Consider the following 13,650-nt stretch of genomic DNA (forward strand, 5'->3'; position numbering starts at 1 on the left):
AGGCTACGAAAACCAAACGAATTTTATTTTATAGCGATCATACACTTGTATAAACATATTAATGGGTAGAATATTTAGATTCAGATTCAGATTGACAATAAACCATGCCAAATATTACACACTGGCCCTTTAAAAGCAACAAGTGACAAATTTGGCAACTTATTCAGACAATTAGGGAAAAACAGAGATATATATCTTTACATATATTTATGTTGTAATTCATTCCCATGCATGCTGCTAAAAGTAAACCCAGTCCGCGGCTCCTTTACCTACAACACCAAGTCTCTCTCTGGCAGTCACTAAGTGTGGGGCAGGCAGGAGGAGAGGAGACACCATGCGTCCCCATGTGGGATGTTCAGCTGTAGTGAGTTTCTATGGTTACGTTGACGCCCTCGCTTCTTGGATTAGAAGCACCAGCAAGCTCTCATTGTATTTAAATGTTTTGTTGGGATTTTTTTTGTTGAATCTAATTCAACAAAGTTGTAAAATGCTTTCATTATCCCAATACATATGAATGTGTGATGATGTCACCAATATGCAAATAAGCACGTAACATCATCTGGCAACTTCTAGCGACTTTTGGAGCTAGTGCTGGCTACCTTCATAGGAAAGAAGTTGGCAACACTTGTCATGCTGTCCATGTTTATATAAAGTTTGTGGTTATGATTAAAGCTGGAGCCAAAAGGCGATTAGCTTGGCAACTGGAAGCAGGAGAAAACAGCAAGTCTAGCTCTGTCCAAAGTTCAAAATTACACCTACCAGCATCTCAAAAGCTTTTTTAAGTATGTACACTTTTAGAAATGTAGCCAAGACAAGACATCACAGCATGTTACTCACCCTGACACAACAAATTAGGATAAGATAAGATAAGATAAGATAAGATAAGATTAACTTTATTGTCCCACATGTGGGACATTTGTCTTGGGCTGTAAGAGGTGACCGTCACTGCTCACATGAAGACTTGACAAAAACACATAGCTTACATATTCTCATTTAAAGCTACATATATATTTGTATATGGACTAAACCAGATCCCAATATTTATGCTAAGCTAAGCTAATTGCCTCCTGGCTGAAGCCTTATACTAAGTGCACAGGCATGACAGCGGTATCTATCCTCTTATCTAACTCTGAGCAAGAAAGCAAATATTTCCCAAGATGTCAAAATATTCCTTTAAATTAGCTACATTATTTGACAATACAGTTATTAAAAAAGTACTATGAAATCAGCCTCTGCATAGTGTGCATTGTTTTTCAATAAAATGATTCACTGTGGATACTTCACCCCCCAAATGATTATTTGTGTATGTATCACTTACCATTCTTATGCTGAATTCGTTTTTCTTGCATGCTTCCAAAGTGAACAAAGAATTCAAAAACTGAGAAAATTCTTGATGAATTGGAGTTAACGGGAGGCCAGCAAAACTTTAACAACAACAACAACAACAACAACTTTCTAGCCAATAAATGAGCTAGGAGGTGGGATTTCAATGATATTCACATGCAGATTTCAAATGCATGTTCTTGACCAGGTGCGCTACTTGTCTGCGCATGTGTTTTAAATAGTAACGAAACAAAAATGTATGTGTTTGGGAAGTACTGAGCGTACGACTGAGACTTGTGTTATACTGCACAAGTTGTGTGAGAGTTTGTAGACGAATGTTTTAATATAGCTTTGCTGTTGTTAAACATGGCCCCCATTTACTTCAATTCATTCAAATTTTTCTCTGTTTTGGGATTCTTCATTCACTGTTGAGGCATGCAAAAGAATCAATTTCTTCACAGATTTAACAAAACACAGAGTGAGTAATTTATATAAATATGAACATTTTTGGCATAAAGTATTCCTTTAATGCCGCTCAACTATAAGTCAAAGAAACAGTTTTATGTTTTGATATATCAGCATGATTAGTGATGTGTGCAGCATATTGTACTGACTTTTGTAGCTCGAGTTGAGTCTTTTGAAGTTCCAGTTGAGTCTTGAGTTTCTTCTTTGCTCCTTGGGTCAGGTCGTACTTGTTCAGGTCCTCCTCTGTCAGCGCTAAAAACTGCAGGTCACACAGGACAAAAAAACATGTTTAAGAAAATCAGACATCCTGGTTTTTTTTGAGTGTAAAAAGCTACTACATTACATGAACAACTATGACTACAGCTTGAACTGCTGATTTCAGTAAGTGATTGAGCGTACTTGTTTCCTCTAAGATATCTTGAGTAATTAAAGGACAGAATCTAAAGCTGAATCACCTCCTCCATGGTGAGCTGTTTGAAGACAGGGTAATACTTATGGAGCCGAAGCCTGCGCAGCCAGTCCAGGATGCCGTTCTGCTCTGGAGTGTTGAGCTGGGACTGGGACTGTGCCTGTGTATGGGACTGGGAACGAGACAGGGAATGGGACTGGGGGTATGAAAGGGACTGGGAATGTGAGTGGGATGTTGGCTGGGAATGGGACAGGTGCAGGGACTGAGGTTGTGTGCTGGACTGACTGCTGCTTTGTGGATGAAGGTGGTGCTGGGAGTGCTGCTGAGAGTATGAGTGCGACTGACTGTGCTGGGGATGCGGCTGAGAGGAGGGGTCACCTCCGCCAGCCAAGGAGCACTGGGCAGGGAGGGCTGGCACGGGGGGAGGGAGGGACGACATCTGGGGGGAGTGCTGGGGAGGAGGAATGGAGGGAGGAAGAGGAGGAGGAAGGGAGGAGAGGTGTGGAGAGGGGCGAGTCATGACAGAGCTGTGGGTGCTGACGACGGGCTGGACGCTGGCCACTCTGTACACCGCCCTGTGGGGGGAAGGACAGTCAGGGGGGGCACAAATAAAGATGAATAATAGAAAAACAAAGAGAGAGAAAATTCTCACCTGTTGGCTCCTCTGTACTGAACCATACAACCAAGATCTGAGGGACAGAGTCAAAGCAAAAAGACCACCATCATCTTCACTATCATCATCAACCCCAAAATTTTTTTCTAAGGATTATAAAAAAAATTATTGCAGTATTTGAAAGTATGCAGATTGATAACATCTTGAGTCAGACTATCCCTCAGTATATCCCATAACTCAACATGATTATTGTGACTGTACTGACTGCATCAATTTTCTGTTTACGTTGTGTTTCCACCACAGTTGTACTGTAGGTTTACAGTTTTTAAAATCGTTGGCATGCATTTCTCAATACTGAGTTACTGCCCACACCGAAATTCAGTGCAGCACAATGATTCAGCTTCTGTTGGCATCAGAGGGCAATTTGAGCAAAGGCACCACCAGTCGGTGTTTGCTATCCTCAGCTCAGGTTTTGGAGGTTCCCAGTTAGCCATATCCTCTTGTGCAGCTGCAGCCTTGGCTACTCTCTGCTGCATTTCTTCAGCAGTATACTCTGGCTCAAATAAATACGACTTACTATGCCAGTCAGCCAAACCAATGTAAAATGCATCCTCGTCCATAAATTCCTCTGCAAACATATTTTGGGATGCCATTTTCGCTGTTGGGTATGTAGCTAGTTCATAATACAAGCAAAGAGAACAAGTTCTATTGTTTAGCGACATTTAAAGACTGCCCCTTGGCTACCAGGAGGCGGAGACTACAAATCCAAATTGTAACAGCCTGTATTTCTCCCTCGCCTCAAACAATGTCACTGTCACGTCAAATGACAGCGCTGGATGCAGGAAGAGCAACCAATTTTGCAGCTGCGAACCTAGCTTCATCAGTCAATATAGCATGCACTGAGGAATTTATTGGTTCAATTATTGACTACATTACCATCAGCACTGATTGGATATCCACACAAAAGGTGACAAATTTTCACTTTAAGAATCTAATATGCTGATGTCCATGATTCGGGATGTCAAAATATTTGTTTCAACTTACAACAAAGGTACTACTAGAAACTTAACTAATGACTCCTGGAACTGCAAATTTTTGAGATAATTAAGATAATAACTTGTGTTAACTTTAAGTTAAAATGCAAAGACACTTCAGGTGCTTATGGAAACACTTACTCCGAGTGCGGGAGCACTCTGGCACAAATTAGACAGTTTGTGAATTCGGAGGGCTGTTGTTTTGTACGGTTCGGTCATTCAGAACACCATACTCTGGGAGCAGCAGAGCGTACTCTGGATGATCTATCTGGGAAGACGGAGCAGCAGAGCGCCAAGTGGAGTGACTATGTGAATAACTAAACCGTTTGTTAGTTCATGTAGAAATAGAACACTCTGTTTCTTAGAATAACAACACACTACCCTTAGTATAGAGTGTCAAATTGAATTTATGAATGCATCCTTGGAGGACTGTCCGAAAAGTTTTCCAACTGCAACATGTCATGATCTTAAATGTAAGATGGTTCTACGTGAAAAATGAGTGAGTCCTCATTTCAACCATCAAAATATGTTGGGGCATTTATGCCATAAAATGAGGGAAAACGGATGTTTTATCAGTATATTATTATCATTATATGATTAAGAGCTTGCAAACTTTGTTATTCTGTTCTGTTCTGAAAGCACTGTCTGCTGTGTGTGTAATGATATAAACCCATTACCCATGTGTTCAGTGCAATAAATGTGATAACACTGCCTCATATCCAGCTTATGAAGAATGGACTGTGATATATTGTGGTGGAGGCCAGAGCTCTGTGTGTTTGTGGAGGCAAATTACAGCTCAGACACATTCATATTAACCTTGCTTCCCCGGGGTCTCCTGTGAGTCTGATTCACACTCACACACCCACGCACTCACACACACACACACACACACACACACACACACACACACACACCCACACACACAACAGTAGGAACACATGCAAAAGTACAAGCACACACTGAGATACACTGCACTAACGGCTATAAATACTCTCCGAGATGAAGTCACACTCATAGAATCAAACACACACGCATACACACATACACCAACATGAGGTCACCACACTCTAGGCTTCCCAACACAAACATGCCACACTGAATTCCCACACCAGACTAAAATAGACCCTGTCCGCTCCCTCCAACACCTCCAAAACACAAACTGCCTGCAGCCTCACCTCTCTCACCTCTTCACCACCACCAACCAAGACCTACACCCACACAGCCCTGTCCTTTCCATTACCTCTTTCTTCACTCTCCTCTCTCTCTTCTCCAACACTAAAACCCAGACATGAGGACTTCTATCTTGCCAGTCTTGCCCTGTCCTTCTTGGCACCATCTTTCCCTGCATCTAAGAATAGGGATCTCGGTTTTATATCCCTGCTGCCCTCTTTAGAGACTTACTGGTTTTATAGACTCACACACTCACAGCCACAAAACCATGACATCTGCAGTTTAAACCTGTCCTTTTTCTCTACGTTAAAAAAAGACACAAAAATTACATAAAATGAAATAAAAAAATTGAGAAAAAATAAATTATTGACAATAAAGCAAAAGACTTACTAGAGCTGGAGGTGAACGGGCAGGTCGGGGCTACAGGAGCCGTGGGAATAGGTGAGGGTAATGGAGGGAGGGGGGAGGGGAGGGAGGCAGGACAGTTTGGTGAGAGAGGCCTGGTGGAGGTGAAGAACAACTGGACGCTGTGGTGCTGAAGGACATGGCAGGGCAGCGCTGTCAGACACCTGGGTGCAGGCATGGCAGGACAGCAGGGGGACAGACAGGGGGACAGACAAGGAGTCAGACAGACACAAGGAGGAGGCCAAAGAAAGCCAACTGGATTTTAAAACTACAAGAAAAGAAGCGTCATCACATTTAGCTGCATCATAGAGGGGCATTTAAGAATAAGCTTTGTGCATATTAATGCATATTAACATATCAACACTCAGGTAAGAGAATGAGATACATCAACAGTTCCCACTGTTTGTGTTGTAAATGCGGATTAATTCAATTTCTAAGCAGACTATGTAAAAAATAATTCAGCAAAGGTAAGTTATTGTGACAGTCTGTCTCTAAATTAACTTAGCAAGCAAGCAAAGCGATGTTCACAGGCAATTGCTACTAGCCAATGAAATTGTGGAATTTTATGGATGCTTTATGGATGTTTGAAATTTGCAAATATGATGCCTTTACAACAAGTGCACAGGAGGATTTAGGATACCCTGAGGAGTTTTTGATCACTAGGGGCACTATGGAGCAATATTTTTACAGAGCAATCCCTGCTGTTTTTATCTTATGCCTGTACACAAGGATGCAAATGTCAACATTTAAGTGCAATACACATTCCTGCCAAGTTTCTCATGTGAAATTTCACTGACTGACATGTGGAGGCAGTAACGCACCAAGAAACTTTGAGATGTACCAACAAAATACAGTGAAGAAGAAGACTTTTTTGCAAGAATAGAGATGCAAAGGCCTAGTCCACACAGACAGGGGTATTTTTGTAAATGGGGTTTTTCCTCCTTCATTGTCAAAAAAGACTATTATACTATTATACACTATTATATATATAAAAAAATCCCCATTCAAATGAAAACACAAAAACAAAATTGAAGTGCTGCCAAGGGCATGCCAAACCAACGATATAACGGTAACCCTCTAGCCGTACCTTGAAAAAGAAGCCAAAAACTCAGTTTTCCCTGTCTGCATGTTAACATGAAAAACAGAGTTTCTGAAAATCTTTATGCCTGATGAAGTTTTACAAAAGGTTCATTTTTAGTGCCCCATAACACAGATGGCGTATGAAGGCCAAAATGCATTAAAAAAAGCTATGTTTATAAAAAATACCCATGAGCATGTGGACAAGGCAAAAGAGTGCAGGGTTTTAATTATTCAAAATATCTGCTTTGCAAATGTCTATTATAAACAGTTAAAAAAAATGTGTCTGGAGAAAAAACAATCTGTAACATTTCTCCCAAGCTACTGTATATTTGATTCCTGGTATGTTACCAGACTCTCTGAAATAAACATTGATTCCTGAAAGAGCTCAATCAAATTCCTGTCCTAGAAGACAAATATAAACAGGAAGTGTTATGGGACTAACCTGGGGTCCAGCTCTATGGACTGAGGGAGGAGTTTCTCCACACCGTCATCAGGAAATGCTTGTGACAGCTTAGAGAACAAAAAGTTTCAACTATTAAGACACAAATGCATAGGTTACTAAACCAATACATTTCTATGCAGATGATACCGAGCTATTCCTCGCTATGAAAGATGACCATTCAAACAGCTTAATACAAATGTCAGAGGAGGAGAGAGTGATTCATTCATTTAGAATTTTATAGGCCCTTTACATTTGTTAAAGGTCAGTCTGTAGAGTAGAGTACTGTTGTCTGAACCTGAGCATGATATTATTATTATCATTATCATTATTATTATTATTATTATTATTATTATTATCAATCAGGAAAAGTGTGTTTCAGTGGTGGTCCTGACCTGGGTCAGCAGCTCTGTCACCTCTGGCTGAGTTCTGATGACGGACGACACAAAACCATCGGACCAGCTGGCCTGCAGGAGGGAGTGAAGAAGAAGGATGAGGAGATGGCGTGGAAGAAGTAGAAATCCAGGTGGAAGAAAAGAGTAAAAACATGAAGAATTGAATATGGAACATGTGGAAAAGTGAGCAGGTGTCTGTTTACACTGGACCCACCTCGAACACATATTCACTGGTGTCTTCAGACTTAGGTGTCACTCCTCTCAGCACCACCCTCTCAATCACCACTGCAAGAAGCACAGATTGTTTCACACATGATCAACAACACTTGACATGTTTTGGACAGTCACTTTAACACATCAGTAATCTACAGCTTATTAGTATTAAATGCCAGGAGGAAATTAAACTTGGCCTCCTCTCAGAAGTAAGAAATCATGTAAGGACAAAAGCATCAGGCTACAAGTGAAGAAGTTTAAACATGTCATCAGGTGTAACAACATAGACTGTGAATGTTTAAGCATAGCACAAAATGACTGTAGCGTACAGTATGCGCATAAAGTTGGTGGGATTGTTGACTCCATGTCTTTTCCAGATGCTGAGATTAAATTCCTGAATTATGTAAGAAGAATAATTCTTCCTCCCCAACAACATGCATTTTAACTGATCAAAGATACACGACGCTGGCTGCTACATGGCCAGCATCCCGTTGTACCGGGGTCAATAGAAAACATGTCTGGGATGAGTAGAGATCTTCCCCAGGATGAAAGGACGCAGTAAACTCACTATCGACGTGTCAGGAGATGGAACCTATTGTTTTCCTAATAAAGCTACGCTGTGAACAACTAATCCATATTGACATTGTTAGAAGGAGAGCTAGATAATGTTAGCTCTAAGCAGGTGGTGGCTGTAACTAACAGCTAATGGAGGTTGCACTGAGTTAGATTTTGATGCATTCAAGCTCTATTCAGTATAAATGAGTATTGAGCGAAGGTAAATTACAGTGTTCTCGTGATGTGCTAATCCAGTTCTACTCCTGTTGTACCTCTAGCTTCATCTGTACCTACCAGTGAGCCAAATGAACTAATCTGTGTGATTTAAGTGTGAGAGCTCCTTGTTTTTCGATTCATCCGAGATGATTTGTCAGGTACCCTCAGTACTGTGAACCATTTAATACTTTTAACGCTTAATGACTTGATGATCTCTGACTCCGTATGGTCACAGCCCAGCAGCTACCTGACTGAACATTTTGTCCATCAGATGAAGTTAAAATCTTGGCAATACTTGAGCCATGTATATGCACTCCAACTTTCCATCTGGACAGAGAGTTTGTACTGCCAAAGCCCTACCCACAGCTGCTGCTGCAACTCATTCAGGATGGTGCTCCCCACCTGGGATCCAACCTCCCCAAATTCTGCTATCTGTCTGATCCAACCTGTGCTCTGTCCTCCGGCTGCCTGTAGATATTTGTATCAAATTTATAACACTGGGGCCTGGCCAAGAATATCAAGGCAGTTACATCTCAAGACCTCTGAGTAATCAACCAGCCCTCAATTCTGGCAACAATCCTCCTGACAGGCCAAACTGTCTCCTCCGCCCTCACTCCCAATCGTCCAGAACACATAATATTTGTATCAGAAGTTGCTGTACAACGACTTTATACTGCAATCTTTTTTAGTTTTAACTCTGTCTCCTCTTGTCAAAATGCATATTGTCCCCTTTTTTGTACATAGGACTTGTTTAAATAAATATATAGAAATATATCAGTCGCACATGAGTTAAGACTGTATGCATTCACATGTGTTCAACCATCTTGGATTGTTTGTCTACTTCTCTGTCTGGATGCATGCCTCAGGTACAGAGGCAGGTTAGGGCTGCTCCACTGCCATTAGATCCATGTCATTAGATAGAGGGTGAAAGTGAGTTGAAGTGGTGGGAAAGCTAAACAGAAGGGTGTGTGTGTGTGCTTGTGTGCAGAAGACCTCCAGGTATAGGTTCAGACATATTAGACTCCCTATCTGAAACCATGAGGCGTGCAGCAACAAGCAGCGAGGGAGGAGACGACATGAGTGAAGGAGGAGACAAATAAAGAAGGGGATAAGGTAGGAAAGAGCGAGGAGTCCCACACAAACACACACACACAAACACACACACACACATCCCTCACCACTTTGCTGTGTGCCTGTCGGGCAGCAGCTGTGGAAGGCTCTAAATGCCGCCTGCCATTCACACTAATCTGGGCTGCCAGACACACACTCACTCACACACACTCTTTCTGAAGTCCAGGAGTGTGTGCATGACAGGATCAAAAGAAGAGTTTCAATTATCTCCGAAAGAGATAATACTGTGTACTGATAAATATGCATCATGTTGGCTCTGTGTCTTTATTACTTTACAACTGCACTTTATGTGTGTGTGTGTGTGTGTGTGTGTGTGCCAGAGAAAAACCCATAGTAAAACCAACACATGAGGTGTGGCTCATTCTGCCGCGCCTGAGGTAGCAAAAACTGTAAACACACACAGGGAAAATAGTAGGGCAAGGCATATAAACTGAATTGTGTGTGCCTGACAGAGTGTATATGCCTCTCTGCATTTGTGCTTTATGTGCTTGTACATGCTGAATACAACTGTGTGTGTATGTGTGTGTGTGTGTGTGTGTGTTTATGTTGGTGACAGCTATGTGGTCTGACCATGAGGTAGTGAGATAGTTGAGCATTGTGTTTCAGACAGAGGCCGGGGGCCAAGACAGTAACTGACTGGCGTGGAGAGGCTCACCCTGACTAAAACCACATACTGTACACCCTGAGACACCAGCTGGTCACTGAGTGACTGATGTCACCTGAATGATAATGGAAGATATCCTTGGTGATCAAATGGTCTTATGACAACCAATAATTCAGCGTGCCTGTGATTACGACTTACAATAGAGAACAAGACACTGTTGTCATCTTTGTTATCATGTGTGTTCAGTATATGCTATGTTGAGATTTTTACCCTTTTGCCTAAGCGACAATCTCCGGGCCAATGACCCGACGCTGAAGTTCTACAAAATGCAGTTACTCAAATGGCCACTGTTTTTATGGGACATTCACATCTTTGTCAATCTTAAAGACCCTTTTTTAGAGCAGACATCTTGTCATAGCAGAAAACCACAGGTAACAATGGCTCACTTCTATCAGGAGTCTCAGTAAGCCATGACTGGGACGTGCTTACTTAAATGGAATGCTGTGGTTTTCCATGTTATCAATTATAGACCATTTTACTAGATTTGCATTGCTTGGCAGCTTGGGTCCATGTTTACTTCCGGTCAGCTGATGTTCTCACATACACTGCAAAAAAATCCAACAAAGGGACCCATTTGGAATGGTTATGTCATCAAATTTTAATGGTCTATGCCTGTGTCTTTCTGTTATGGCAAGCCATAATCAGGTAGACTATAAAAGCAGGAAAGTACACAGCGTCAGTGACAGCATTCAGGTTTTGCATTGGAGCCAGTTTGGTGCCAGTTCTATTGAAGTTAATAGGGTGGGCACAGCAAATCACACTATTGTTACAACTTTGACTGACAAATCCTTCCACCAGATTAAAATACACACATTATGTGATGTTAACTGGTGGTTTTTTAATCTTAATGTGCGCGTTTGTTTTCCTTGTTATTGGTCTTCAAACAGATCATGGCTCTGTCCGTCATTACGTGAGAAAAATGACATTGGGATGGGATGGGATTTTAACTTGTTATTACCTGGCAGAATCATCGGTAATTTGTTATACTGTTAACTAGCTAACATTTGATATATTAGTTGACATATATTACCTCAGATAGCTTTTATATTTTAAGTTCATTTTCCCCAACAAAGTCGAGAGATGGAGACCATGTAGCTTAATTTTTCAGACAGTGATAAGCTATTAAAATACTATCCAGCAATTTTGAAGAAAACTAAGACTACCAACAGCCATACCCCTTAGGACCTTAACCACTGTGATTTCACGTTATATTGTCAAAATTTAAAAAATTAAAAGCTCAAATCACTGGGAAGTAGGGATGCACTGAATATTCGGTAACCGAATATATTCGGCCGAATATTGCAAAAAAACCACACATTCGGTATTCGGTGAAATAAGTGAAAAGCAAGGCCGAATAATAGCAGTGTGTTTTGATAACGCAATCAAACATTTTACTCCGATGGACGGAGTAAAATGTCGGCAGTGTGGCGATATTTTACTCCGTCCATCACTGCACTCGCATTTGCGACTAAAAACAGTTTTGTGCAAGCAAAATACATCATTCAGCACGCTGTGCAAGTACAGATTTCAACCAGCAGCAGAAACGAAAGGCGAATCCTGCCGGTTGTGGGTTGAACGGGGGTCACAGACACAGACAGGAATGTATTCCTGTCAAATACGGCGGCCATAGTACTCCGCGCCGCAAGATAAGGCTTACCGGTGACAGTGAAGTCCAACTCCAATAATATTCTCTTCTTGGTGTCATGACTGCCCAAAAGTACCTGGACAGCCGAGCCATGGCGGCACACAGGTATGTGGCGTGTCAGAGGAGAAACGAGCCGTTCACATTTCTCTCTTTGTGGCAGGTAACGGTCCACAAACCTCACCGCACTTTAGGGACTGTTCTTTACTGGTCAGGGGAGGAGGGTGGCTAGTTGATTCTTATTTTATTTATTTATTTTATTTTGATCCCCCCTATGTTAATCACTTATTGATGCTGTTTTTGAAGTATGAATAAGTCAATACGTAATTTATTCCATTGAAATATCATTGATGTATTATAGAAAAGTGATTTATCTTTTTATAAATGACAAAAGGCACATCTGCCTAATTTTTGCTGTGGTATTGTGATACTACTCAGAACCATGATATTTTCACTGGTATCGTACCGTGGGTCCCAATTTTGGTACCGTGACAACACTAATCTGGAGGGGGTTCATCTGCAAAAACTAATGAAAAACTAAACAACGGTATTCGGTATTCGGCCAAGCATTTAATTTTATTCGGCTTCGGCCACAAATTTTCCTTTCGGTGCATACCTGCTGGGAAGTTACATTAGCATAAATTACAGTGTAACGTTATAGTAGCACTGCTGCTTACTTGAGCAATCTAATGAAGCAACAATAATTTGAAGACAACAATATGGACAAATCAACTACACTGCCAATAACATGTAAGAGTGCTTAGGGGGGGAACACTCAGAAGTGCTGTAACATAGCCATAACGTCAGCTATAAAGTTTCGATAATGTTTACTTTTGTTGCCAGGAGGTGGCGCTAATTGCCAAGTTGTGTATACCTGTTGGACCAAATGTTGGACGTAACTGGAAGTAACTGGTAAGTTACTGCTAGCCTACTTGTTACTTTCTGATCTGGTCTTAATTGCAGTCTGGTCAGCGATAACAGGTCGGACCTGCCCCATTTGGTCATGTATCATGATGTAGCTATCTTTGAGCCAACGGGGGCTACAATTGCATTATATAATTGCATTATGCAGAGAAGTCACCTATCGCCAGGCACTGTAATTCAGCTGGCCATGGAGTCTATAGTCTGAGGTTCATGGGAATAGAGGTAGTTGAGCTACTTCTGAGGGGAGGAGATAGAGATAGGAAACTCCTCCAATCAGAAGCTTTTTGGATTCATTATTAAGCATCCGAGGGGATTAAATGAGGAATTGGTACTATCATGTTTTTTCTAACTATAGATGGTGATATGGATGTGGTCCATTATTAATGTCTGGGGGGGTTCTGCGTGGGCTCTTCGGACAGCTACACATGTAGACCCATTACTTTTCACAGACAGTATATGGACCATATCTATTGGTCACACATCTGTTGACTGCAATAGTATTTACCTATATAGGTTTTATTGTTGTTGATTTTCTCATGTTGTTGGACATTTTTGACACTTTTGGTCATGACAAAAAGTTTCTGTCGATTTTTACAAAGTTTCTTATACATTCTGGTCTATTCTTTGATATTGTATTTTGTGCTTTAAAATTTTCTATTTTTCTATAATATTTATACTACTCGATGCATTACTGAGGTTTGCATTCATGAATGATCCATATTTGTATCTTTGTTAATGTTAATCTGAACCAGCTGGTTTCTGTTAAAAGGGACACACATGCCCACAAACCATGTAACGCTGTGGACAGCTATGAGCTGAAACGCTCCCGTTTGACTGCTGCTGTGCAATCCACTGTATTAACAGTATTATACGTATTAGTGAGTGCTGTCAGGGTTTTCTACTTTGCTGAGTTATATGCAGAGCCATGATCTGTTTGGAGACCACTAACAAAGAAAACAAAAGTGCACATTT

General features: G+C 41.2%; 1 protein-coding gene across 1 annotated transcript in view; it reads right to left on the reverse strand.

Moving 5' to 3' along the window:
- The window catches only part of zcchc14 (zinc finger, CCHC domain containing 14), a 48,820-nt gene that overhangs the window by 17,576 nt on the left and 17,594 nt on the right, over nucleotides 1-13,650 (reverse strand). The window contains exons 4-10 of the mRNA XM_050074003.1: nucleotides 7,548-7,618; nucleotides 7,334-7,405; nucleotides 6,942-7,009; nucleotides 5,405-5,583; nucleotides 2,850-2,886; nucleotides 2,244-2,772; nucleotides 1,938-2,047 (exon numbers count right to left, since the gene is read on the reverse strand). Of these exons, the coding sequence (XP_049929960.1) occupies nucleotides 1,938-2,047; nucleotides 2,244-2,772; nucleotides 2,850-2,886; nucleotides 5,405-5,583; nucleotides 6,942-7,009; nucleotides 7,334-7,405; nucleotides 7,548-7,618 (1,066 nt within the window). The remainder of the gene's footprint in view (nucleotides 1-1,937; nucleotides 2,048-2,243; nucleotides 2,773-2,849; nucleotides 2,887-5,404; nucleotides 5,584-6,941; nucleotides 7,010-7,333; nucleotides 7,406-7,547; nucleotides 7,619-13,650) is intronic.

Source organism: Epinephelus moara, chromosome 20, assembly GCF_006386435.1.
Source record: "Epinephelus moara isolate mb chromosome 20, YSFRI_EMoa_1.0, whole genome shotgun sequence".
Classification (NCBI taxonomy): domain Eukaryota; kingdom Metazoa; phylum Chordata; class Actinopteri; order Perciformes; family Serranidae; genus Epinephelus; species Epinephelus moara.